The sequence below is a fragment of the Furipterus horrens genome, unplaced genomic scaffold (genome assembly GCF_987537825.1).
Source record: "Furipterus horrens unplaced genomic scaffold, mFurHor1.1.pri manual_scaffold_5, whole genome shotgun sequence".
Taxonomy (NCBI): Eukaryota; Metazoa; Chordata; class Mammalia; order Chiroptera; family Furipteridae; genus Furipterus; species Furipterus horrens.
Genome location: NW_028327175.1, coordinates 202,173,323 through 202,198,019, shown reverse-complemented (window position 1 = coordinate 202,198,019; position 24,697 = coordinate 202,173,323). Strand labels below are relative to the sequence as shown.

Here is a 24,697-nt window from a genome sequence, read left to right as displayed (position 1 = left end):
GGAGAGGCTTAGGAACCTCTGGGACAACTCTAAATGTACCCACATTTGAATCATAGGGGTGCCAGAAGGAGAACAGGAAGAGCAAGAAGTTGAAAGCTTATGTGAAAAAATAATAAAGGAAAACTTCCCAAATTTTGTGAAGGAAATAGACATACAAGTCCAGGAAGCACAGAGAATTTCGAAGAAGTTAGACCCAAAGAGGAACACACCAAGACACATCATAATTAAAATGCCAAAGGCTAAAGACAAAGAGAGAATCTTAAAAACAGCAAGAGAAAAGTAGAGACTTACCCACAAAGGGGTGCATGCCTGTAAGACTCTCAGCTGATTTCTCAAAAGAAACTTTGTAGGCAAGAGGGGACTGGCAAAAAGTATTCAATGTGATGAAATCAACCTACAACCAAGACTACTCTACCCAGCAAAGCTATCATTTAGAATGGAAGGGCAGATAAAGTGCTTCCCAGCTAAAGGAGTTCATCATCACCAAGCCATTATTATATGAAATGTCAAAGGGACTTACTTAAGAAAAAGAAAGTCAAAATTATGAACATTAAAATGACAACAAACTCACACCTATCAACAACTGAATCTAAAAAATAAAAACAAAACCCAACTAAGCAAACCAGAATAGGAACAGAATCATAGGTGTGGGGGTCACTTGGAGGGTTACCAGCTGGGAGGGTGAAGGGGAGAAATGGGGAAATGGTGCAGGGACTAAGAAGGATAATCGGTTGGTGCAAAACAGACAGGGGAAGTTAAGAATAACATAGGAAAGGGTGAAGCCAAACAACTTGTATTCATGACCCATGGACATGAACTAAGGGGGTGGGATTGCTGGAGGGAAGGGGGTACTGGGCAGAGGGGAGCAAAGGGGAAAGAAAGTGGGACTACTGTAACAGCATAATCAATAAAATATACTTAAAAGCAGAATCACAGGGTGAACGCCGGGCTGTCACCTGCCAGCTATGACGCAGTGACACCACAGAGTGAGGATGAGTCATGACGTCACGCCCAGCAGCCTTGACATTTAAAGACAAAAGCCAACGAGCGGCGCACACACCGAAGTTACAGAACAGACCTTTCCTGGAAGGACCGCACAGGGAGCAGCGTCAGCGTGGACAGTCGCACTGAGCGGCAAATCTAAAGCTCAGAGCGAACTGAGACGTCGTGGGAGCAGCGTCAGCCGGCTGTCACCTCCAGGCGTCCGGGAGTCAGAGGAAACCAAGGCGCACTCCAGGAAGCACACGATCCAAACCAAGGCACCGTTATCGTTTTAGACCCCAAAATAAATTAACTTGATTAAAAATGCTTTCCTCCCCCACGTCCAGAAAAAAGAAATGCGTTAAATGGAGACATCTCTGCTCGATATTAGTAAACCGTTAAATTAAAATTAGATGAGCTGTTTTCTGGGAGGGGGTGAGCTATTCCGCTTGGATGAAGACGGGGCGCCTGCGTAAATGCCCCCCATCTCCTACCTCCTCGGCCTGGCCCCGGGGGCCAAGGCCCCGCCCTCCCCTGTCCCTCCGCCTGAGTCCCCTCCACACCCTGACCCCGCTTCAGCGCCACCAATTAAGTCTCCCAGCTCCAAGGAGAGCCCTGGTGAGGTTGTTTACCCATGTTACCCAATTTATTTTTTTTAAATAGAAAAAAACCAGGACAGGCCAATCACGTGGGACGCCGAGAGGTATCAGTTCTTTCCAAATTAATGTGGGGACGTGGTGCAGTGCTCACTACGTTACCTTTTTGATAAGAAAATCAGAAGTGTTGCTCATGACATATGCCCCTGAGATAAACGAATATATTCTTCAAGAAACGTACAGCAGGGCTTTAGCTTATTCTAAAGCTGCATCGGTTTCTAAAATGTGGTACCGACGTACTAACCTACATGTAGTTCAAGGCAATAAGTTTTTAGAAGAATTGTTATGGAAGACAATATTCCAATACCATAATAAAACACACATGCACACAGATGACTCACAGAAAATGATAAATTATTGTTTGTGATTATGATTATTATGCAAAATGTGGTTCGCTCACCAGTGAGTTCGGAAATGCACATTTAACCAGCACATGTAATATTCACGTGTTACGTTGGCACAGGCTTTCCAAGGCCCCGGCCCGCTCAGGGGTGGCAGCGGGGAGGGGCGTGCGCTCTTCCATGGCTCTTAGAGGCAGGGAACAGTGGGCCGGGCGGCCTGGCCTTCGGCTCCTTTCAAGGGCTCATATAATTCCGCTCCGTGATGCTCTGTCCATGGTTGGTCACACGTGACAACATCTATCCCCAGGGGAGAACCAAATCTCAGCTGTCCCCGACCAGTAAGTGGGTTGGTGCACTGTGATGAGCCGCTGTTAAAAACGAATAGTCTTTAACTGCTAATCCAGTCACCCGTTGCAGATGATCTAGGTGAAAGCAAATGCTCTTATTTTGTCTTAGGACGTCTGTAAAAGCGGAACAACTGTCTGAACCGAATGAGCCACGTTCTCTGAGCACCGGGCACCCTCACACCCACGCATGTGCCCCGGTAACGACGGAAGGAAGAGGGATGCTTCTATTTCCAGCTCTGCGACAGCTTTTATTTTCCATTTTTAATGAGCATGTATTGCTTTTACAGTCAGAAAAAAGCCATAACACCATGGAAACACTTCTCTCTTTCTCATGCCGTTGAAAACAGGTGTGTTACCTGCTGCCGGGGCCCTCGTCCGCCTGTGACGCTGACGGGGGGGTCATGGGGTCAGGCCCGCTGTTCCGCAAGGGCCACACCGCACATGGGTGATGCCTGATCGTCCCTCCGACCACTGGCCACATCTGGGCAAGGGGCAGGGCCCTGAGGGGAGCTCTTTCATTTCATCCTCGCGTGACCTGGGGATCCTCGGGGCCCAGCGGAGGTGGCAGCGCCCACCTTCCCTGACAGTGAGCGTCCCCACAGAGCACTGTCCTGAGCGGTTGGTCTGTCCCTGCCTAAGATGGTGTCACAGCCGGTGGGGGATGGGCTGAGCAGCCGCCTGCCTCTGTGAGTGGACCTGGGGTTTGCAGACCGGCCTGGGATGTGGGGCCAGGCAAGGGGTGTCCGCGCCTCGCCCACATGGGTTTCGTGCAGGTGATCGACAGCAGAGAAGACAGCCCAGGGGGTCTCCCCGAGCAGGTCATGTCCGAGAGAGCCCAGCCCTGAAACAGAGAAGCTGTCCAGCTCACGCGACATGAACTGAACACGGACTCAGTACTGCTTCCAGAAAACAGCCTGCGCGCAGACACCAAGAGGTCACCCCGTCAAACAAAGTTCAAACAGGCGTGTGGTGACCTGCACTGGGTCGTCCCTCAGACGTGGAGACCCATCACCAGTCCCCAGGAAGGACTGGGTCAGCGACGCTGCTTTCCTTGTCCCTGGAGCTGTGCGCCAGGCCGGGCATGACACCGTCAGGGGACAGGAGGGGAGGACGGGCCTGTGCGTGACGCCAGTCTCTGCAGTCGGACCCCTGCCCACTGCGCGCCAGACCCCACCAGCCGCTGGAGACCCCAGGCTCGCCCTGGAAACCGTGGCGTGGGCACCACGTGAGCCCACGTCTGTGTGCTGACCACCGTCACCTCTGCAGAAACAACGGCCAGTTGGTGGACCCCAGCCGGCAGGCTCCGCCCGGAGCTGACGTCACGTGCTCGGCAGACACAATAAACTAATGGCTGGTTATTCGAAGCTGTGGCCCAGCACGGTGGGCACATTCGTCAGGTGAGGTCTGCCTCGTCAGAGGTCCCTCTGGGCCAACCCCGAGACCCCCCGTTCTCCCCTCCATGTGGCGACCTCAGACACCCCGACTGGCGGAGGCCTCCATCTGTCCTCTGTGGAGTTGAGTATTTGATGTATGCTGTAGCCCCACCTCAGTGTTTGCTGACTCCCCAGTGCCACAGCATCCCCCAAGCTCAGCACGTGCCGGCACAGTGGGGTGAGGGTCTCCCCAGTGCCATCCGCCCTGGCAGTGAGCCTCTGGGCCAGGAGTAGCTGTCCTCTGGGGCCTGCCCAGAGCCAAGGGACTGGGGACAGGCAGAGCCCCCCTAGCCACTGAGCGGCACCCTGAGCGGGGACCCTGAGTGGGGACCCTGAGTGGGTGCCCTTGGATGTGCATGGTGCTCAGCGTGATGCTCGCTGGTTTTAGAGCCCCTGGCAGCCCCACTGTCCCAGGTCCCATGGCTACTGGCCTCTCTCTCTCTCTTCTGTGTTGAATCCTGGGAAAAGCCACCAGGGCTGCTGTCTGGGTTCCAGCTTTGAGGGCAGGTTCTGGGAGGGTGTCCGTCAGCGGGGTGCTGTGAGCACGGGGGACGACGCAGTGAGCCCCCCCTCCCTCCACACCCCCCCCCCCCCACCATGGTGCCGCGGCTGGCGGAGCTTACATAAGTCAGCGTGCCAGCCGTGGGCAGAGGCCCTGTGCAGAGGTTCCCCCAGACGCTCTGGTGGCCCAGGGGTCCCAGACGGGAGGGACCCGCCGGCCGGGGGGACAGGGTCGGAGACCAAGTTCTGGCGCCGCACATCCACGGCCTTCCTCATGTTTCTTAAGCCTCCCCAGACCTGTTGTCTTTTATGGCAAACGGGGACACGTGGCTCTCGGGGCTCCCGGGACGCAGCGTGCAGACAGCTCTTTGCAGCTGGGGGGTCGCAGCAGGTGGACGGGGCTGGCACACGGCAGCAAAGGCCCGCACAGAGCGAGCTCGGGCTTCCGCGCCGCCTCCGCAGGCCGCCTCCGAGGCAGGCGCCTGGTTAATTACTGTTTTGCTTAAAACACTGATTTTTCTAAGTAACCCTTGTGGGGTAGCATCTCTGGCTTATCTCTTAGCTGGCTTAGCAGGTTGTTTTTTTTTGGCTGGACCTGTCTTATCTCACTGTTATTTACTGAACTCAGGGCTTCTCTGCCGCCTTTGGGGACAGTGAGTGACGATAATTATTTATCAGGCAGCACAGTCTCCCGAGAGCCTGCTCCCCTCCCGAGGGTCAGCTCGGGCGGCCCGCCGGGGAGCAGCTGGCGTCCCGGGGGGCCCTGGGCTGCGCGGGCGGCTCACACCTGCCGGCGCGCACCTGTCTGCCTCGGGCCCTCCCGGCATCGTCTTTCCGTCCCCGGTGTGTGCGCCGAGGCGTGCCGAGGTGCTGGGTCGGTGCCCGACCATGGGGGTGGGGGTGCCGGGCAGAGGATGGTCAGGAGGACACTGGCCCCCTGTTTGATTCTTGCGCACCCGGAGCGGAAGTTCTTCAGCACGCACCCCCACGTGCGTGGCGCCCCCGACAGTGTGCGCACGTGTGCGAGCTCCCGTGTGCTCTCCGTGGGCCGACGCTCTGCTCCCCAACCGGGTCAGCCCCCAGCGCGCCCTGCCTCCTTCCAGCGCACCCCCGAATCATGAGAGTAATTGTTGATATTGGTTATGGACGTTCTCTCTCCACGGATAACCCTGAGTCCATTTTGTGGACTCGCTGGAGAGGGCGCATTTATATTTACAACCAAATGAATTCCAACGTTAGAAACCGTCTTCCCATGTGCTTTCTCTCAAACAGGCAGACAAGTTTACTCCCTATTTTCCTTTGCAGTTGACATATCATTTTTGACAACAAAATCATCACACTGGGATAAAAATGTCCCCACACTTCCGTTCGCAAAGCAGCTTCTGCCTTAGCCTCTGTTTCTTTTAGAGCACCGGTGGGAGCTCCTTCAGCCCCCCCCCCCCCCCCGTGGACGGCAGGTGAGGTTCATTAGCTCAGCTCCCCAGGCTGCAGTCCCCGCGGTGCTGGGTCGGCGCTATCCTGTCGCGGACGAGGGATTGGGGACAGCGCTCCCCCGGCGGGGCCGCACCAGCGGACCTGGGTCTGTCTGAGCAGGACACAGCGCGGGCTGATTCTGTGAGGACACCTGCGGACAAGTGACGCGCGCGGAAGTCCCGGGGGAGAGAAGCCAGATCGAAGTCCCCACATTCGTACTGGCTCCCCTGGGTGCTGACTTGCACAGTCACGGCACCGACTGGCACCCACACCCCAGGGGTCGCACGGTGGGACCCTGGGCATCCATCCCAGGGCCATGCACATTGTGGGCGTCACGGTTTTTACCACAGACGGCGGCACCCGCTGTGACGGGGCTGGTCAGGTGAAGGTGGGGTTCCCGGGCTCTGACTCACCGGGGGGCCTGGGAAGGCCATCTGGTGACAAAGGGCCGTGTTTATTTTGTAACATCGTGTGATAAGGGCTTCCTGGCCGCCCCACCGAACGCTGAGACCCGCCTGCCGACCCCCCATCCTCTTTCCCCGCTGTCACTTTCCCCGCGGTGCCGTCCGCCTTCCCAGAAAGCGAGCCGACGAGGAGGGTGTGGGCCGAGCCCGTCCCGCGGGCTACGCGTGCCTGGCGTCCAGCCCCCCGGGCGAAGTGTTGTTGGCCGGGGGCCCCATGGTGTAGGCGGTGAGGCGGGTGTGCCCTGCTGTTCACGTGACACGGTGGCAGTGGCTGCCGAAGCCTCGCCGCGCGGACGCCCCCCCGTGTGCAGCCACGTGCCCCTCGCCCACGCCCCCAGGTTCTCGCTGTGAACCCCGCACGGGCGGGGGAACGGCAGGGCGCAAATGCCGCGTCACGAGCTGGGAACTGTATTAAGATTAAAAGGAAACCATTTCCTCATCGTTTTCCAAAGCCGGGCAAGGACATTTCCACCATCAGTATAAGCTGGCACCTACCAGATACCTTAGAAACCACCACCATTTCAGGGACTGGGGATCCTTTTGTTTTCTTCTTCTCTTTTTACTTAAGTTTCACAGAAAAAGTCGAGGCAAATGCAGGCTTTCCAATTCCTCTAATCGGGCCTCGAAGTCCCAGCCGGAGTCTGGGTGGAGCCTGACCCCTGCCAAGGAGCTGAGTTGGGTGTTGGGCTCTCCACTGCGGTGGCCTTTCCGGGCGGCAGCCGTGACGTCAGGGCCCTCTCTGCGCGAGCGCAGCCCCCGCCCCGATCCCCTCCCACGGTTTGCCGTGTCCCTGGGCCCTCGGCAGCCCCCGCCGCCAGCAACGGCACGCTTTCCCCGTCGTCTCTGGTTCCGCACAGAGCGCACGAGCCCTCCAGCCCCGCCCCGCTCTTTGAGGAGCAGGTGCTGGTCAGCGCTGTGACTTGCTGACTGTCCCACGGAGGTGTGTCCTCCACGCACCCGTGGCATTCGGAAGACTCATCACCCTTGCTTCTGGGAGAGCGGCGCGTGGTGTGCGCGGCCAGGAGGGGTTGGCACTGTGCCAAGCTTGTTTCCTGTGCTCAGTGCGCCACAGTCGGGGGGCATCTGTCTCCTGTGGCCCCGGGGTGGCCCCACGCTGACCCCTGTCCCTCCTCTGCAGGTGGTTGCCACAGCCGCCTTAAGCCCGTGGGCAGCGGCCCTGCGGTCACCATCGCCACCGCCGCCGCCGCCGCCATGGTCTCCGTGGACACCGAGGGACCTGCGGGCCCGTCCCCCGCCAGCGAGCAGCCCTGCCACTTCCTGACACTGGCACCCATCAAAATACCGCTGCGGACCGCCCCCTTCTCTGGTAAGCCGGAGCGCGGCTCTCAGGGCCGGGAGCTGCTCCCAGACCCACAGCGTGGAGAGCGAGGAGGGGCCAGCCAGGCCGGCCCGGCAGGGGTGGGGGTGGCGGGAGGGGACCCGCGTTTGCGCACTGCCAGTCTGAGCACCGGGGCTCCATCCAGTCCGTCGGGCGTTTGCCGCCCCAGAGCGACGCTGACGGTCTCTGTTTGAGAAGTGACCTTCCCTTACTAACTCCTTGGGATGGGGATGCTGTGCCGACACCCCGAGAAGCGCGTGGTGCTTCACATGGCGCGTGGGGGGAGCAAAGGCAGCGGCTGGAAGGCGGGTAACTGTCCCAGCTGACGCAAGACAAAACGCCCGTTGCGAGTCTCAGGGGCGCTGTCCACGCCGTCCACCTGCTGAGGCCCCCCCGGGGCCTGTGCCTGTCAACTGGGCCCGTTAGCCGGGCTGGGCCCCGTGGCAGCCGCCACAGCCTGTGGTCACGGGTGGTGGGCACCAGTGGCCACGGAGGTGTCTGAGTCCTAGCGCGTGGGTGGGCTCTTCGGACGGTCCTCAGGGTGGTGCAGGGCTGGCGTGCGTCCTGGTGACCTGGGTGGTGCCGGGTGCACGGGGCTCGGGTGGGGGAGGGAGGTGGGGCCTGGGCCGTGGCCACTCTGTGGTCCACATGTTCACAGCGTCCACCAGTGGCCGAGCCTTCCCTGTGAACGCATGTTTAGGTCTCTCCCCGACACGCAGCAAAAGCCACATTAACTTGGCACGATATTTGTTTTAGCAAGGACTCAAGTCTGTGGGCTGGTTGTCTTAACTTTAATTTTTATGCAACACGGTAAGACCTGAACAGGAGTTCTGCAGAACTCTAACACGAAGGCGACCCTGGAATCAATGCCGGGATTCTGACCCTAGCATGAGGGGCATCGGTTGCTTGGTTATCGGTACCAGGAGGCCTCAGCAGGCGGCTGCACCCATGAGTTCATGGTGGAAAGAGGAATAAGCTCGCCGTTTCCAGTGTGGGGAGGGTTTCGGTGCGCTCACCTTGTTTCTGGTAAACCTAACGTGTCTTCCCGACACCGGCCCTCTGGCTTCTGTGTTTGTCTACCGGTTGATGAATTAGCTGGTCAGCGGAACGTGGTATTCTCAAGAACAAGATTGCATTTCTAGTTCAGCACGCCTGCGCACGTGCGTTCCGGGTGGGACGGGGCGATGAGGGAACCGCATAGATAATCTTGTGTGTGGAACATAATTTACAGCTGTGTCAGGATTTCGGTTCAGATCCATCAATCCGTTGGCGTTTACTAGGGATGGCTTACTATTTTTCAAGAAAATTAATCTTCGGACGAACCAAATACCCTGGAGCCCAGGGTGGCTTCGCCTTCCGCATCTCCACAGGCTTTATCAGGCGAAACCCTCATTAGGCGTCTCTCTGTGTTGGGGTTTTCAAAGGCCCTGCAATCAAATTTGCCATAATGCGCACCCAGGTGGAAAGAGCCGGGCGTCGCCGCCCGTCCTGCTGATGACTGCGCGGCCGCCGGGAAGATGGGAGGGGCGGGCTCAGCGGCCGCTTCTCAAACTGCCTTCGCAGCGCCGGCCTCGGCCCCTGTGCGTGGAAACCCTCACTTTGCTGCAGGGGCTCCGGGCTGACGTTGAAATGCAGGCCAGAGGCTGGGTCTGGGCTGATGACCCAGCCCCGTGGGTGGCTTCTGGGCTTGGTGGCCCATCGCAGGCGCCTGTGGCGATGGGGTTCTGTCCCTGTGAGCCTGGCGAGGGGTCCTGGGTGATGTGGCCTCCCGTCATGTTCCCTCCTGACCTCGCAGGTGAGGGAGTGGGACCGGCCGGGGTCACAGCAGAAGCCTCTGCAGAACTTGTGTCAAGGTTTCTGAAAACCAGGGCTGGAGGGGACTGAGGGGTGATGACTCTCTGTCAGGGGGACTTTGAAGCACTCTCAGTGGGGCGTCCCCGAGCCCCCAGCACGGGTGGACTGGAGTGGGCGGGGGTGGGGGGAGGGAGCACCCCTTCAGGGCCAGGTGGCGTGGGGTGGGGCAGGGGACAGGTGACCAAGAAGACGCGGCTCTCTGTGGAGTTTGCTCCGTGTTCACACTGATTCTGTGAAAGCGTGTGGACTTTTAGGTGCCTACGGCTGAACCATCCTCTGCACTTGGCAGGTAACTCCCGTTTAGTGACATGAGCCAGGTAACCGTGCAAGCCCCACATGCTGAGCTTATGGTTCCCAGCGGGGGCCGTTTGCCTCGCTGCATGTTTGGGAACGGCTGGAGGCGTTTTGAGGGGTTGCTGTTGGGGTCTTGTTCTAGTGGGTACAGACCAGGGGTCCCGCTGTGCCCAGGACAACGCCCCCCAGCTGCGGTAAAGAGTCATCTGGCCCACAGTGTTGGCGCCTCTGCCGAGACGCCCCGCCGTACATTCTAGAATTCCACTAACTCTGTGGGGCCTGTATCGGTGTGTGGACGGCCCACCCTCACCGGGAGGGTCAGGGACCGGTGGCTGAGGGGCTTTGAAGGAACGAGGCTCAGTGCTGGACGGGTCAGCCCCGAGTTGTGCTAAAATGTACGCCTTTAACGTGGTCCAGAGTTTCAGAGAAGATCCGTGTTCGAAGAACCCGTGGCCTTGTTTCACCAGGAGAGTCTTCTCTGTCAGGGTGTTGCCGGCACCTGTGACCAAGTTTGTCCTTGTCGTTGCTCTTCTAAAGGCCCTGGGCATTCCTGGGGACCGCGGGCCTAAGCTCACCGTAGTCTGTTGATACCTGCGCCCTCCCCCCTTCTCACAGGTCTGCTCCTGGCTCAGAGGTGCGGCCGCGGGAGGTGGCAGCAGGGTCACCTGCAGGTGTGGGCTGGGACAGGGAGCGGCCGATGGGAATGGTGGTGGCCAGGCCTCCCCAGCCTCTTCCTCAAGTAGGCTCCAGCTACAGCCTCCCTCATTTCCGACCGTCCCTTTAAGCCTAAAACTTAAGGTCCAAGAACAAAGACTTCTGGGGTAAAAATCCACCCGTGTCCTGTGCATTTCTTAGTTTGTAAGGAGAACGTGAAGTTTATGGAGGGGGGAGAGAAAGACCTGGGGAAGGGTTTGCTGCAGAGCACGGACGGCTCTCCTGCTCTCTGGTGAGGCCTCGACCTGGGTCTTGGCTGTGCGTAGGGGCCACAGCCCCTGTGTGAAGTGTGCAAAGGTGCGAGGTGGGCACAGGTGCGAGGTGGACGCAGGTGTGAAGTGGGTGCAGGTGTGAGGTGGGCGCAGGTGGGAGGTGGGCACAGGTGTGAGGTGGGTCCAGGTGGGAGGTGGGCACAGGTGTGAAGTGGGTGCAGGTGTGAGGTGGGCGCAGGTGTGAGGTGGGCGCAGTTGGGAGGTGGACGCAGGTGCCAGGTGGGTCCAGGTGGGAGGTGGGTCCAGGTGCGAGGTGGGCGCAGGTGGGAGGTGGGTGCAGTGTGAGGTGGGCGCAGGTGTGAGGTGGACGCAGGTGTGAAGTGGGCACAGGTGTGAGGTGGGCGCAGGTGGGAGGTGGGCACAGGTGTGAGGTGGGTCCAGGTGGGAGGTGGGTCCAGGTGTGAGGTGGACGCAGGTGTGAAGTGGGCGCAGGTGTGAGGTGGGCACAGGTGTGAGGTGGGCACAGGTGCGAGGTGGACGCAGGTGTGAAGTGGGTGCAGGTGTGAGGTGGGCGCAGGTGTGAGGTGGGCACAGGTGTGAAATGGACGCAGGTGCAAGGTGGGTCCAGGTGGGAGGTAGGCGCCACCTGCGGGAGGGTGGTGATGGCTGCCCACTAGCATCTGCCCCGTTGATGACATAAGTGAGGCTGCACGTCGTAAGAATGATGGTAGTTGTTTTTACACCTTTGCTGCCGTTCGGTACGCATTCAGGAGAAAAGGTAGGACGTGAGGGGCACTCCGGCCACTAGCAGAGCAGATTCGTATCCAGTGCGAAGATTAGGAAACGCCATCTGTCCGCGAAGCCATTCGCCACCTGTCCTTTGCTTCCGCAACTACTGAATGGTTTAAATTTAACATTTTGTCCTGCCACAGAACAGCTGGGAATTGACTATTTTTTTCCCTCCCGCCAAGTGACAGAACAAGTCAGGGAAGTCCTGCCGCCAGGACCCCTGCGCGCAGCCTCATTACAGAAGCCTGCGGTTGGAAGCGGCTCCTAACGACCCCAGGCCAGCCGCTTGGGGATGCAGTCTTTCCTTGTTTTCATCTGCAAATTGTTTTCTCCTCCAGTGTAATGAAAAATGTCATAATACATATTAACATTTCAGAGATTTTCAGAGACAAAAATACTGGAACAGCATAATTACTTACACTCCACAATGTTGGAGCCTCGGCTGGCTTCTGTGGGAAAGACATATGTATTTCTAATACAGGGAATCAGCAGCTTTCTGGAAGAAAAATATTGGATTTAAACAACTAAAGAAAAAAAAGACTTCCTATAGTTTGTCACCCACACGTGACCTTGTATTAAAGACGCAGGCCACATGTAGCCGGCTGGCCTCCTGGACCCTCCACACGGAGGCGTGGATGGTGTGGACCGGCCAAACGCAGAGCACACCGCTGGGACCTGAGGGGCCGGGTGGGAGGGGCTCCCACTGCCGCGGCATCGGCTCTAGGTCGCCCCCCTAGCAAGGCCCCCTCTGCTCATGGCGGTGCTTGCGGGCTCCGCTCCTCGCTGACCTCCCTGCAGCATTAGCTCCAGCGCTGCCCCGGGGGCTCAGCTCTTCTCTCCGTCCCTGTCCTCCTGCAAGATGGGGATGTCTGGAACCCCAAACATTTCTCCCTGAAAAGGCCCTCGGGCCCCAGGCAGCCAGTCCCATCCCTCGCGGTCGAGAGGCAGAGAGGGGGCCAGTGGAGACCTGCTCCCCCAGGCCCGAGGGTCCGAGGGCGGAGTGCAGCTACCTCTCAGCCTCCCTTTCCCGGGCACTGGCACGTCCCCCTCAGCCCCGTCCGTTTGTCCCCCAGCCACAGCTGATGTCCTGGGTCGGGCCATTGTGCTCACATCAGTGACCCACGGCCAGAGCCAGCCAGGCTGTCAGAGCTGCAGGGACGTTGCCAAGATTCAGCTCTGGGGCCAGGCGGCCAGGCCACACGCACATGCCGTGACAGGGGTCCGATCCCTGCGTGGGGCCCAGGCTGTTCTCCCGTGCGTATGAGTTACATTTATTTTAGGGACTTGGAAAGTTCCAGAAGAACAGAACTAAGCTATCCAGCATCATTAATTATCAGGACATGCCAATGAAAGTCACGACCAAGCCCCGCTTTGTACTCTGCAGGGGGTTCAGGTAAAGAAGAGGGACAGTGACCAGTGCTGGGGCACGCGTGGCGACGCCAGACCCTCCCTGCAGTGCTGGTCGCGTGTGCAGTGGTGCAGCCGCCATGGTAACCGGCCAGGAAGGTCTCCAAGTGGTTAAGCGGGATTCCCGCGGGAGGCCTGGGAGTCCGCTCAGGAGAATGCACCCCAGTGCTCACGGAACGTTATTCCCAGTCACCCCAAAGTGGAAGCCACCCCAACGCCCCTCAGCTGCGGAGGGGTGGGGGCATCAGTGTAGGGGGTCGATGCACTGGAGCGTGGTGAAAGGAAATGGGGTGTTTGCACACATGCCCTCCGGATGCACCTCAGACACAGGCCCATCCCTGGGGACAGAAAGAGCAGAGGTGGCCCAGGGCAGAGGGGCAGGGGCGGGGCGGGTGCAGGGTTTCCTCTGGGGTGACATGTGCTGACATCGACGTGGTGATGGTGAGAGCCACTGCCACGTGCGTGTCACGTAAGGGGCTTTCTGGTCTGGGAGCGGCATCTTCATGGAGCCGCGACAAAAACCGAATGCATGCCAGCAGTTCCGTCCCCGGTGCACGTGCGCAGCCTGTGGCGGTGGGCAGCCTCGCCCCGGCACGCGCTGGGACCGCGTGGGAATAGTGCCCAGCGGGAGCCACTGCGGCCCAGCAGTTCAAGTGTCCCTCCCGCCCGGGCGGGCCATCCCCGGGCGCTCAGCAGGGCCAAACCCTGAGAACCGAGCTCGCGATGGAGGAAGAGGGCCCATCATGGGGGGCGGGGGGTGCACCAGGCCGGAAGAACGGGGAGCTATGGCTTAAAACTGGACTGCTGACAGCTTTCAGTCGAGGGGAAGGGTCAGGGTCAGGGTCAGGGGTCATGGGTGACGCTGATGGGCTGGTTCTGCGCGGCCTCAGCTGCACCTGCCTGAACGAGCTCAGTTTCAGAAACATGCAGGCAGGTGCCCCCGGAAATGCAGCACTGCTCGCTGCTGTGCGTGTGGGAGCCAGACGAGCCGAGGCCCCTGGGGCCCCCACACCGCCCACACGGGACGCCCCCCTCCCAGCCCCGCCTCGCACAGCACCCCCCTCCCGGAATGGCCCAGGCACGGTTCCCAAACCTGACAGCACGCACATGACCTCCCTTCAGCCCCTTGAGAGGGCGCGGGGCTGACTAGGAGCAGGAATGCCTCGCCGGCCACTGTGCAAGCCCCACCTCCGGTCCCTGAGGCAGGGGGTCCTCTGGGCAGGGCGGCTGTGACCCGGGCAGCAGTGGGGGGCCCTGGGGTGAGAGCCCACACCGAGGGGGCGGCTCCCCCTTCACAGCGAAGCGCTGGGGACCCTGCTGAAGCCAATGTTGGCCTCTCAGTGTTTGCCCCACTTATTAGTTAAGCCGATTAACACGCTATGATGTTGGCTGTTATCTCTAAAAATAATTAATCAGAGGCGAAGCTGGCGGGGCTGCCTGGCGGGTCGGACGCTGCAGTTAACACCGTCGGCTCAGCCCCTGTGATGGCGACGCCTGCGTCACGTCTCGCCGCCGCCTGTGTCGGGCCGCGGTCCCTGCTCTGCACGTGGGGGGCAGTGACAGCAGTGACACCCCTCCGGGAGCGTGAGAGGTCCTGCCAGCCCCTCCGCAGCACAGATACGGTCCGAGAAGTTCTGGTCCTGCCGCGGGAGGAGGTGGCACAGTCAGGCGCGTTTCTAGGCACGGGCCCCGGGCGCGGCGGACAGCGACGCCACCACGGTGTGGCCCGTCTCTCGGCTGCAGCCCAGCGACCGGGCCTGGATGGTGTTCCCTCCACCCCAAGCCTGCCAGCCCTCCCCACCCGGGTCCCTGCAGAGCCAGCCTCGTCCTGCGGTCACCTAAGCCCTGCCACGGTGCTGCCCAAGGTCACAGCGTCCTGGGCGGGGAGATGCCTGCCCCCGCCTGTGCTCACGAGAAGGGGGTGCGCCAGGTCTTCTGTGGTCTCTCCTCACCTGGGGGGGGTGGGAATGGCAGCGGAGCGGCGGGGGGGTGCTCTCGGGGCCCGCGAGTCCGTGAGTCTGTGCAGTGGAAGCAGGTCCGCACGGTGATGTGGTTTGATGGCCATGAGCTGGGGGAAGAACCCGCCTCCCTCCCCGCCCCGGTCACCTTGCTGGCCCCATCAAGGACACCCCTGACCCTGAGGCGGAGTCCTGGCTGGGCGGGCCATCTCCTCTCGAGCCAAAGTTTAATTTTATCCCCCTCCCCCCAGTGAGTCTTGGCGACACTAGTGTCCCGGTAACTTCCTCCCTCCACACCTTCACTGGTCTCTGCTGTCGGCCAGGAGCGCCGTCCCATGACCCCCAGGCTGCCCGGCCACTTTGCGTGGGTCGCTCCCTGGGCTGGCCGCCCTGCACCTGAGTCTCCTCGCTCACGGCTGGGAGCCCGGCCGTGGTGTGGGGTCAGCGCCGGCCCCTGGGCTGTGTGCCTCCAGCAGCTCCGGCATCATGCCTGCCCGCGCCCGTCCTCATTCACGTGCCTGTGCGCCGGACCCTGCTCCAGGACCTGGGGACCCGGGCCCCCACCCCAGAGGCAGTGTCTTTAATGGCTGCTACTCTTAAGAATTAAAAACAAACCTCATTACGCTTAGTTTATTTGACTTTAATTTTTTTTATTAAAGTATAGTTGGCATACAGTATTATATTAATTTGGCGTGTATAGCATAGTAATTCCACTCTCATATACCTTATGGTTGGTGTGATCACCAGATACATGCAAAAAAAAAGAAAGAAAGAAAGAACCTGGACCCTTTCCTGCATCACACGTGGGAAGAAACTCCAAAGGGGTCCCAGACTTCAGTGTGCGGCCAGAGGGGTCCTGGAAGCCATTGCAGGCCGCGGGCCTTTGGGTCGGTCCTAGCGGCCTCGTTTGGATGCGTCTCCTCAGGCCGGAGCCGCCAGAGCCACACGAAGCGAGCGGGAGCGCCGTCCAGGCCCGGCCGGGCCTCCTGCCGCAGCGCCGCCGTCTCCGGGAGTCGCGCTCTGCGCCCCTGTGGCTGGGCCACCGCCAGGCTGGCTGGGACTCGGGGGAGCCTCGGGCTTAGGGCCCGGCTCCCGCGCCCGGCCCCGCGCACGGCCCCCCTCTCCTGGAGCCCGACGGCAGCAACGTCCCAGTGAAGGAGGCTTCCAATTTCTCGGGTGTTTAAAGTTCTCATTTGCCTTCAGACTTGACAGAGAGCTTGTCACGTTGCGCCATATGGGCTTGAATTGTTTTTTCTCCCCAGAAATGGCTCTGTCGTCTCCCGAAACCTGAACTCACGGAGAGGGAGACGCCTGCGGGTTGTGTTAGCTCATGGGGGGCCTGTGCTTCCTTCTTGGAAAACACTGTGGGGATTGTACTCCTTGTGTCTTTGGTCTAAAGTGATTTTCTAATGGTATCTGCACATTGAAAACCGTGGATTCAGTGGAAAGTTATTTGGGCTCCTAAGTGGTGGGACCCCCTCCAAGGCAGGGGCCGAGGCCGCCGGGTCCAGAGCAAGGTCACCCGGTCACCCCGGCAGGTGCGGCTTGGCGCCCTCTCCTTTCCTGCGCCTATGGCGTCGGCCCGGCGGAGCCTGCGCGCCCGTCCCTGCGAATGGAAGCCGCTGAGAGCGGCGTCGGCTGACGCCTGATTATCACCGGACTTGTCCCCCGTGGGAGCACCAGTCCTGTCTGCGAGAAGCTCTCTTGCGAGATAACGGATAAACACGCATGTCTGACTGGCCTTTATTCTTAGGAGACAAGAGGTGCACTGACATCGCTGTTCGTTCTTACTCTGGGCGCCGCGTGGGCGCTGCATCCGCAGGCCTGGGCTCGCTGCAGAGCTTTGGTTTCTGCCCCGGCCAGCGGTTCACGGGCTGTTATTTATCGTCCTGTGTCCAATAAAAGCTGCCTTCAAGGGAAGGCGTCAGATTGCCCTTCACAAGGCAGCTGCGGATGGGACTTCTGTTCTGGGCGAGAGGGACAGGCTGTGCCCACGCTCAGCCCGGGGCCCCCCTCTGTCCCGGAGCCACACCTGTCCTCTGGGAAGAGCACTGTGCTTGGCTCCAGCAGGTGCTCCGTGGGCATCTGCCTTTATGTTCTCAGAGTTCAAGTCTGCAGCAGGCCGGGAGCGCAGGCACCGGTGCCGGGTGTGTGGGCTCTGCCAGGACGCCCCGGTGACCAGGAACGAAGGCTCACGGCAGCCCACATGCTGGCTCCCAGAACCCCCAGGCAGAGGGATGCCGCAGCCAGGCCCCCCCTTCCCTCCGGCCCGGCCCCCCTGGTGGGAGCAGGTGGGACCGTGCGAGGGGGCGTCCCGGGCCGTGTCCTGAGCTTGTGCTGGGGGCAGACTTGAAGGGCAAGGCCGACCGGGACGGGGTGGCAGGGAATCAGAGAGCCCCCATGGGGTGCCTTGGTGTTTCCAAACGGAAGAGGATTCTGAGGAAAACAAAGCAGTTGACCATACGCTGCTTGAGTTCAGGAAGCCCTGAGCTCGGACTGCTCCCAAGGAAGGGGCCCTGGCAGCTCCAGCCTTGTGCGTGCTGCGAGGGGAGGGCGTGGATGAACGTCGGTGCCTGGGGGGGCGCGCCCCCCGCCGGGGCCACGTGGAGAGAAGCAGTGTGACTGGCGTTTCCTCCCCGGGCAACTGGGATGAGTGTCAAGCAGAGTGGGGCAGGCGGCTTTCCGCATCACGCAGGGTGGTGAGCTCCTGCCCTCAGGCCCCTGCCTGAGCCGCTGGCATTTTAAGCTCCCGTTGGGTGGCACTGCGACCACGAAGTGGCCGTGATGCAGCCCTGTGTGTCCCCAAGGCCAAGACCAGGCAGAGAAGGGGGCGCGCGGCTACGGGGAGGTCCTCGGGGACGTCTCTGCAGGCGAGCCGGGCCATTTGCAGGGCTTGGAGCCAAATGCTGCCACGGGGCGTCTTCAGTTAGGAGGGGCCACTGGCTGCTCAGAGGAGGACTTTGGGGGGCAAACGGTAAAGCAGGGGTCCCGTGAGGAAGTTTAAGAACAGGGGGTTGATCCACGTCACACAGATGGGTGAGTGACCATTGCTTCAGCAGCCTGTGGGGACACACAGATGTCCCCCTTCTTCCCCTCCGACGGTCCTGCTCGGAGTCCAGGCTCCTGGTGCTTCTCGTCACGGACCTGGTGGCCTCCGTCACCACACTCCTGGGCGGTCCTCTGATCCTGGCCCCTTTGGGTCATCCGTCTTCAAGCCTGGAGCCCCGCTCTCTGAGAGCTTCCCCAGAAAACATTTTGTATCCGACAGGCTGCGTAGGTCCCCCCATTATTTGAACAACTTGGTAGTGACCAATTGCAAAAGTGTAGCATCGTTCACGCAGCTGCATTAGGAAAATTGCGTGTTTTTCTGTGAGGTGCGTATCCAGCAGCTCGCGTGGGTGGGACTCGGGGTCCCAGGGGCCCGGGCTGACGCGAGGTGGGACTGATCACATCAAAGCGCCGGTGAGCTGCTCGCCAAACGTGTACGGGATTAAGTGATTTCTTAAGAGTTTAATGGAAAGTAAAATGACAGTCTCTTTTAGTGCGCTTTGTATTTGATGGTTTCAAAATTTATATTTTAATGTAGCATTGAAGTGGGTTATAAAATTACATATAAAAACAGTGCTAACAAGGGAAAATATCTGGACAGAAAAGGGCCAGTGAGCTGTAGAAATGAGAGAAAAAGTCACACAAAAGACTTGAGACATCTGAGTGAATAATCTGAATTTTATGTGTGTGTATGTGTGATGTGTATGTGCATACATGAATACCTATATCACACACACATATATGAACACGTGCTCTTATTTTAAAACATACAATACTGTGAATAAAGGGAAATACACGCGAACGTGACGGTGAGCCCTCTGCGTGTCCCGCTGACCCTCTTCCCCTCCCCCACCACGTGATCTTGTGTCACGGAGGCTCAGGCTCACGCCCTGCTGTTAGGCACTTGGGGTTGGTATCGTCCTCCTTCCACACTGACACCCCCTGAGCAGCCGCTCTCCTTCAGGGAACTTAGTCTCGGGCCACACGAGGTTTACTTTGGGTAGAGCCATGTGTGATGCTTCAGGAGGAAGCCGTGACTTATGTCTCTAATGGTTTTGTAGGTAAGGTATTCTTGGAGTGATTCAGTTTTTTCTTCAGGATTTATTTTCTATGTAGCTTTTTAAAACTCGATTAGGAAGACTACAGAGTGCCATGGGCGGCTGAGCACATGGCATGTTTCAGAGGTAGAGATGAGGAGGGCGGGGAGGTGTTCATGAGAAGGGACTTGCTCCTGACCTTCTGTCTCTGGGAGCCGAGGGGCGTCTGTGCGGTGCAGCTGGGAGCCGAGGGGCGTCTGCGCGGTGCAGCTGGGGGCCGGGGGGCGTCTGCGCGGTGCAGCTGGGGGCCGGGGGGCGTCTGCGCGGTGCAGCTGGGGGCCGGGGGGCGTCTGCGCGGTGCAGCTGGGGGCCGGGGGGCGTCTGCGCGGTGCAGCTGGGGGCCGGGGGGCGTCTGCGCGGTGCAGCTGGGGGCCGGGGGGCGTCTGCGCGGTGCAGCTGGGGGCCGGGGGGGCGTCTGCGCGGTGCAGCTGGGGGCCGGGGGGCGTCTGCGCGGTGCAGCTGGGGGCCGGGGGGCGTCTGCGCGGTGCAGCTGGGGGCCGGGGGGCGTCTGCGCGGTGCAGCTGGGGGCCGGGGGGCGTCTGCGCGGTGCAGCTGGGGGCCGGGGGGCGTCTGCGCGGTGCAGCTGGGGGCCGGGGGGCGTCTGCGCGGTGCAGCTGGGGGCCGGGGGGCGTCTGCGCGGTGCAGCTGGGAGCCGGGGGGCGTCTGCGCGGTGCAGCTGGGAGCCGGGGGGCGTCTGCGCGGTGCAGCTGGGAGCCGGGGGGCGTCTGCGCGGTGCAGCTGGGAGCCGGGGGGCGTCTGCGCGGTGCAGCTGGGCAGTGAAGGGTGCAGGTACCTTTGCAGCAGCTCCTGGCAGGCAGCTGACCACACACAGACTCCTGGGGAGTCGGCACTAATAGAACATAATAGCTTTGCTCATGGCGATTTCTCTACAAACCGCAATTTTATCAAGAACCACTATTTTAAAACTTATTACAGGATTCAGACACTTCTCTTACTTTTTGTGAACCAACTGGGCCAGGGACCAAAGCGCACAGGAGCCAGGCAGTGACGGGCTTCCTTAAAGCAGGTGCTCCGCCGCCTGATGTCCTGGTCGCGCTGCGTGGCCACCAGCGAGCCTTGGCAGCAGGCGCAGCGAGCGCCGTGGCCGTCCGCCTCAGGCCTGCTGGGAGCCACTCGCCTCGGGCCGGCGGTCGCGAGGCCCGCATGGCCCCAGGAGGGACAACGGTGACCCTCTTGCTCTGCACACGCCTCATCCTTTGCCCGGCCCGCGCACCGGCCCAGGGGTGTTGGGGGCGCAAGAGGAGCAAGCCCACGGTGCCTGGGCTCCGGGCCACGAGCTGCATCACATCCCCAGACACGCCGCTGCCCTGTGTCACTGCAGGAGAGCCAGGTGGGGTGAGCGTCCCGGGGGCCCTGTGGCACTCGGCACGCGAGGGTGTGAAGCATAACGCGGGGGTGCGCCACCCACCGCCGAGACTTCTTGCAGAGGCCTCGATAGTCTATGAGGAAGCATTTAACTCCTCAGTCCGTCCATTTGGACAGAAGGAAAAACTCCTAATGGAATTCTGAAGGAAGAAGTAGCCCCAGGGCTCTGTCCCCCCGTCCCCCGTGTTGTGCTGGGGGAGAGTGGCCCCAGGTCCAGCCTGGTAACCAACATCTGTGACCCAGTTACACGTGGGGAAGGGACGCGCCGGTCACCATGCGGCGCCTCTCCCGGGCTCCGGGCGTGTGGAAGCCGCTGGCATGAATAGTGCTGGGTGCTCCAACCGTGCCTGGGGCCTGGGTGACAGAGGTGGCCCGGGCAGCGGGGACAGGGTCACAGCCAGGAGCTGGGAGACCGATGCACAGGGGCCCGCAGCGAGGGCAGAGGCGGGGACCGGAAGACCCCGCCAGTGGAAGGCTAATGAGCGGGAGGAGGGGCTCCCGCCGGCTGCTGAGCATTGACCTCAAAGGTAACGGCACTCCACGGCACTTTAAATGTTAGACACCGTGAGGAGGGGTCCCCTCTTCTGTTCAGGAACGAGACACAGGGGCCATCATTCCTCAGCGATCGCTGCGTGAGTGAACGGCTGTGACTTTCCTGCAGGCATCCCCGTGCCGACCGCAGGCCCTGACCTGTGTGGCACCCGTCTGAGCGGCCGGTCCACGGCGGCCGGGTCGGCGAGACAGCCGGCTTGCTGGGCGAGACGCGTTAGCTGCTCCGGCGGACGGGCTGGGCTGAGAGGTCCGTTTGACGGGAACCGCAGGCGTGTGTGAGCGCAGAGGTTTCCGTTTCCCCCCTGAGCAGCATTGAGGACCCGGGGGGCGTGTGCCATCTCAGGCTGCGTTAGGCTGTGTGTGTCAGGGGGTGGGGGTGACCCTCCTGCCCAAACAACAGGTGGCCAGGCCGGCCTGGGACAAGGCAGAGCCGGGGGCCACTGTGTGGAGCCGACTCTGCCCACCTCCGCCCACACCCCACGGCCCCCAGGGTGGTTCTGAGTCCCAGTCTGCGGCCACAAGCCGAGCCCTGGAGGGTGAGGAATGGCGGTGTGTCCCCAGCACCGCCGTGCACAGACACAGTGAGGGGAGCCCCGCCGGGCCGGGCACTGGGGCGGCTTCCACCAGCCATTGCACACCCACAGCAAAGTGCTGCTCTCTCCTGGGGCATTGAGAGCAGAAGGCCGGGCCAGTTCTCAGCATCGCTGCGGGGAGGAGGCAGGGGCAAGGCCCGCACCTGGGAGAGAGGGGCGGGACCTCGCGGCCCTGCAGAGCCCCCGGGCCAGGCGGGGCAGGGTGGGCCCTGTCCATGCTGGGTTCGGACCGGGGACCCACAGGGGCAAGAACCTCCGCATTCAGGACTTTGCTTTGCGTCTGTGCTCTTACTTGGGGGCAATTCCTGGTGTCACTTTGTCGGGAGGCTTTGTCACTGTGGTTGGTGATCTGACAGGCTGAGGAACACAGATTCTGTACAACGTCCCGTGGCGGTGTGTCAGCGATGCCGTCTTCAGAGAGAGAAGGCAGACACCGACCGTCTTGCGCCCGTTATGGTTTAAGCTGCCACCACTCCACGCCTAAGCAGCTGCATTCTTCTACCCTCCCCGGCAAAGTGTCCTCTGAAACATTTTTCCTGGAACTTGACGTTAGGGAGATGCTTTAGAATCTTGGATTCGAGGCTACGTGCCATCCGAAGCCACTGCCACATGGAGCGGAAGCCTGCCCCGGCCTCTCTGTGACCCAGTGCCCACACGTGTGCAGCGGGATGCCGGTCACATGACCTGGGGGCAGGGGCTGCAGGGAGAGCCCCCTCTGCCGACAGGGACGTGTGCCTTTCCCAGAATGCTGACTTCTGTGTGAAGAATCGGCTTGTTTTTCAGCCCCGTGCCCGATACAACAGCATAATTCACACCGGAACTGCACACTGCTCAGAGTCTAGCCGTCACTGTCCAAACAAAAACGCCCTCTGCAGGTAATTTTGAAGGCTTTGCCGGCCGTGGGCACTCCGGGCGCCCGGCTGCGTGCCCATCATTCCCTGTGTTGACGGCCCGTCGCTGTCGCCCGCACGGGCGCGCTGCGGAGAAACGGCCGTCTCAGTGGCCTGGAACCCGGGAGGCTGTGTCCTCTTTACTGCGTCATACGTTACCCGGGTTTGGGTTCCTGACAAACGGGGCTTCTCCCAGATCGGAGGGGTTTCGTGTTGGTGCACGTTCCCTGCAGGAAAGGGGCTGCGGCGCGCAGCTCGCCACTGGAAACAGGCGGGCATGAGGACGCCCCTGGCCTGGGACCACGCTGCCTCTGCCGTGGGCTGCAGGTGAGGGCTCGCTGGCTGGGGTGGCACACAGGTGCTTGTGAGTGGCCACGGTGACTGTCGCAGTCACAAACCCCCTGCAGACGGGTGTGTCCTTCCTCCTGAGGATCTCAGCGCGGCAGGGAAGGGCGCCCAGACCGCCCGTGTGGGCAGACGTGTCCTCGTGTCTGCGCTTTGAGGGCCCCGCAGCACCGCGGGGAACTCGCCGGCTCTGGAAAATGGTGCCAAACAAGTTTGTTTTGCAAAGAACTCTAATGTGTTTTTAATGAATGATAATAGCACATGTAATTTTAACTGATGTGTGGTATATTTCAGAATGTATTACTTTCAGATGTGACATCCCTGTTACCATCCTTCGGGAACTTCCCATTTGGAGACCCAGGCCGCGGCCGGAAGAGCCGTCTCTTGTGGGCGGGTGGCCGTCCACTCGTGGAAAGAGGGGGTTTCCGGGAGAGTGTGCCGACTGGCACCTGGGAAGGGTCTCCTGTGGCCCCCACCCCAGGGCGCCTCTGGGTGGTTTCTGTAGAGATGGCTTTGGGAGAAAAGTCCTCGTTCTGTTTAACGGGGTCTCTTCTCTGCACTGGGTCCCTTTAGCACCTCAACTCCCTAACGAATAGCAGGCTGCTGCTTAGAACAAACAAAGCTTTGTGCGCACAAGACTACACTCAGTTAACACAGGAGAAGAGACATGGTTAACTTTTTAAATGAACAAGAAATGTGTCCTTTGAGAATCTGTGTAAATAAAATGCAGATAGCCGTACAATTACCATTACCGACGAAATGTGTCTCTAGAAGAGAGACGGTTTCCTTGATAAAATGCTAAGACGCTCTCTGCCCGGCGGTCTCTGAGACGCACAGGTCTGAGAACGGTTCTCGCTCCAAAATCAGGTGATGAACGTTGGAAACAGCACTTTCCTGAGCTGTAAACATCCTGCAGAATCAGGTGGGACGTTTGGGGCTCACACACAGAGGGGAAACCACTTTCTAAGTCCCTGCCTGCTCTCCGTGGGACACCAGGGGCTCCACCCTCACCTGCTGCCGGGTACAGGTGAGCAAGGGGGCCCGGCAGCTGCCTCTGCACCTGGGATGACCTGCCAGTGTGTGGTCTCGCCCCCAACCACGCTTAGGTTTGAGGGTCCCTTTTCTAGTCTCTGCAAAGTGGAAGGCTGTCACTCAAAGTGACCTTGTCTGTCCATTCTCTGACTGGCCCAGGCCCACAGGTAAGGGTCAGTGGGCAAGACGCAGGCCTCTGTGCCGGCTCAGTGGCTGCAAGAGGCCACCGGTGAGGGGCTGGAGCTCTGTCCTGCGAGCCGGGCACGTCAGTCCGAGGGCTCTGAGCTCCGGGCCAGGCCCAGGGGCAAAGCAGAGGAGGCAGGCCCGAGGCCACCAGGCTCTGGGCGGTGGCTCCCTTCGCGCCCCCAGGGAGGGCCGGGCGGCCGTGAGCCGTGTTTCAGTGACAGCGTTTCCCTGAACAATGGGCTCTAATTGTGCCTCCCCGTCCGTCACACGCTCCGCTTGCTCTTCACCAGCCTGGCTGGAATCGCAGGGGCAGGGACAATTCTGGTTGATGAGCCTCTGCTCCGTGGCACAGAATGCGTCCTTTATAAAGGCCATCAGGATGTACTTGCTCGCCGCGGTCGGCGGAGGTGAAAGCCGGCGTCCGGGCTCCCTGGCAGGCGGCTTCCTGAGCCCCCGTCCTAGTCGTTGTCCTGCCATCTGCGCCGGAGCCCCGTGAAGGGACGAGGCTGTGAAATATCAGAGAAGTTGGTTCTCACCCAGTCTGTGCATGTCCGCTTTTGCCAAGATTCTCAAAACCACCCCAGGAAGAGGCAAAGGGCTGTCCGAGGTGAAGCCGCGCTGCGGGGCGGGAGCCGGCGGCCGCTGGGCCACCCTGGCAGGTGGAGGGAACCCGGAGGCCGCATGCTCCCAAAGCGCCCGGGCGCTGTGAGCTCCCTGCGCCCCAGTCCCCACCGCACCCTGAGGCCTCGCCCCGGCCACTCTGGCTTCGTGCATCTCCTGGGGCTTGTGTGGGGCTGGCACTGCA

The 24,697-nt window shown here is 60.5% G+C and overlaps 1 protein-coding gene across 1 annotated transcript in view; it reads left to right on the top strand.

The window, feature by feature from the left end:
- TCERG1L (transcription elongation regulator 1 like) overlaps window positions 1-24,697 on the top strand; it is an 87,753-nt gene that overhangs the window by 13,742 nt on the left and 49,314 nt on the right. The window contains exon 4 of the mRNA XM_090278806.1: window positions 7,335-7,523. Within this exon, the coding sequence (XP_090134932.1) occupies window positions 7,335-7,523 (189 nt within the window). The remainder of the gene's footprint in view (window positions 1-7,334; window positions 7,524-24,697) is intronic.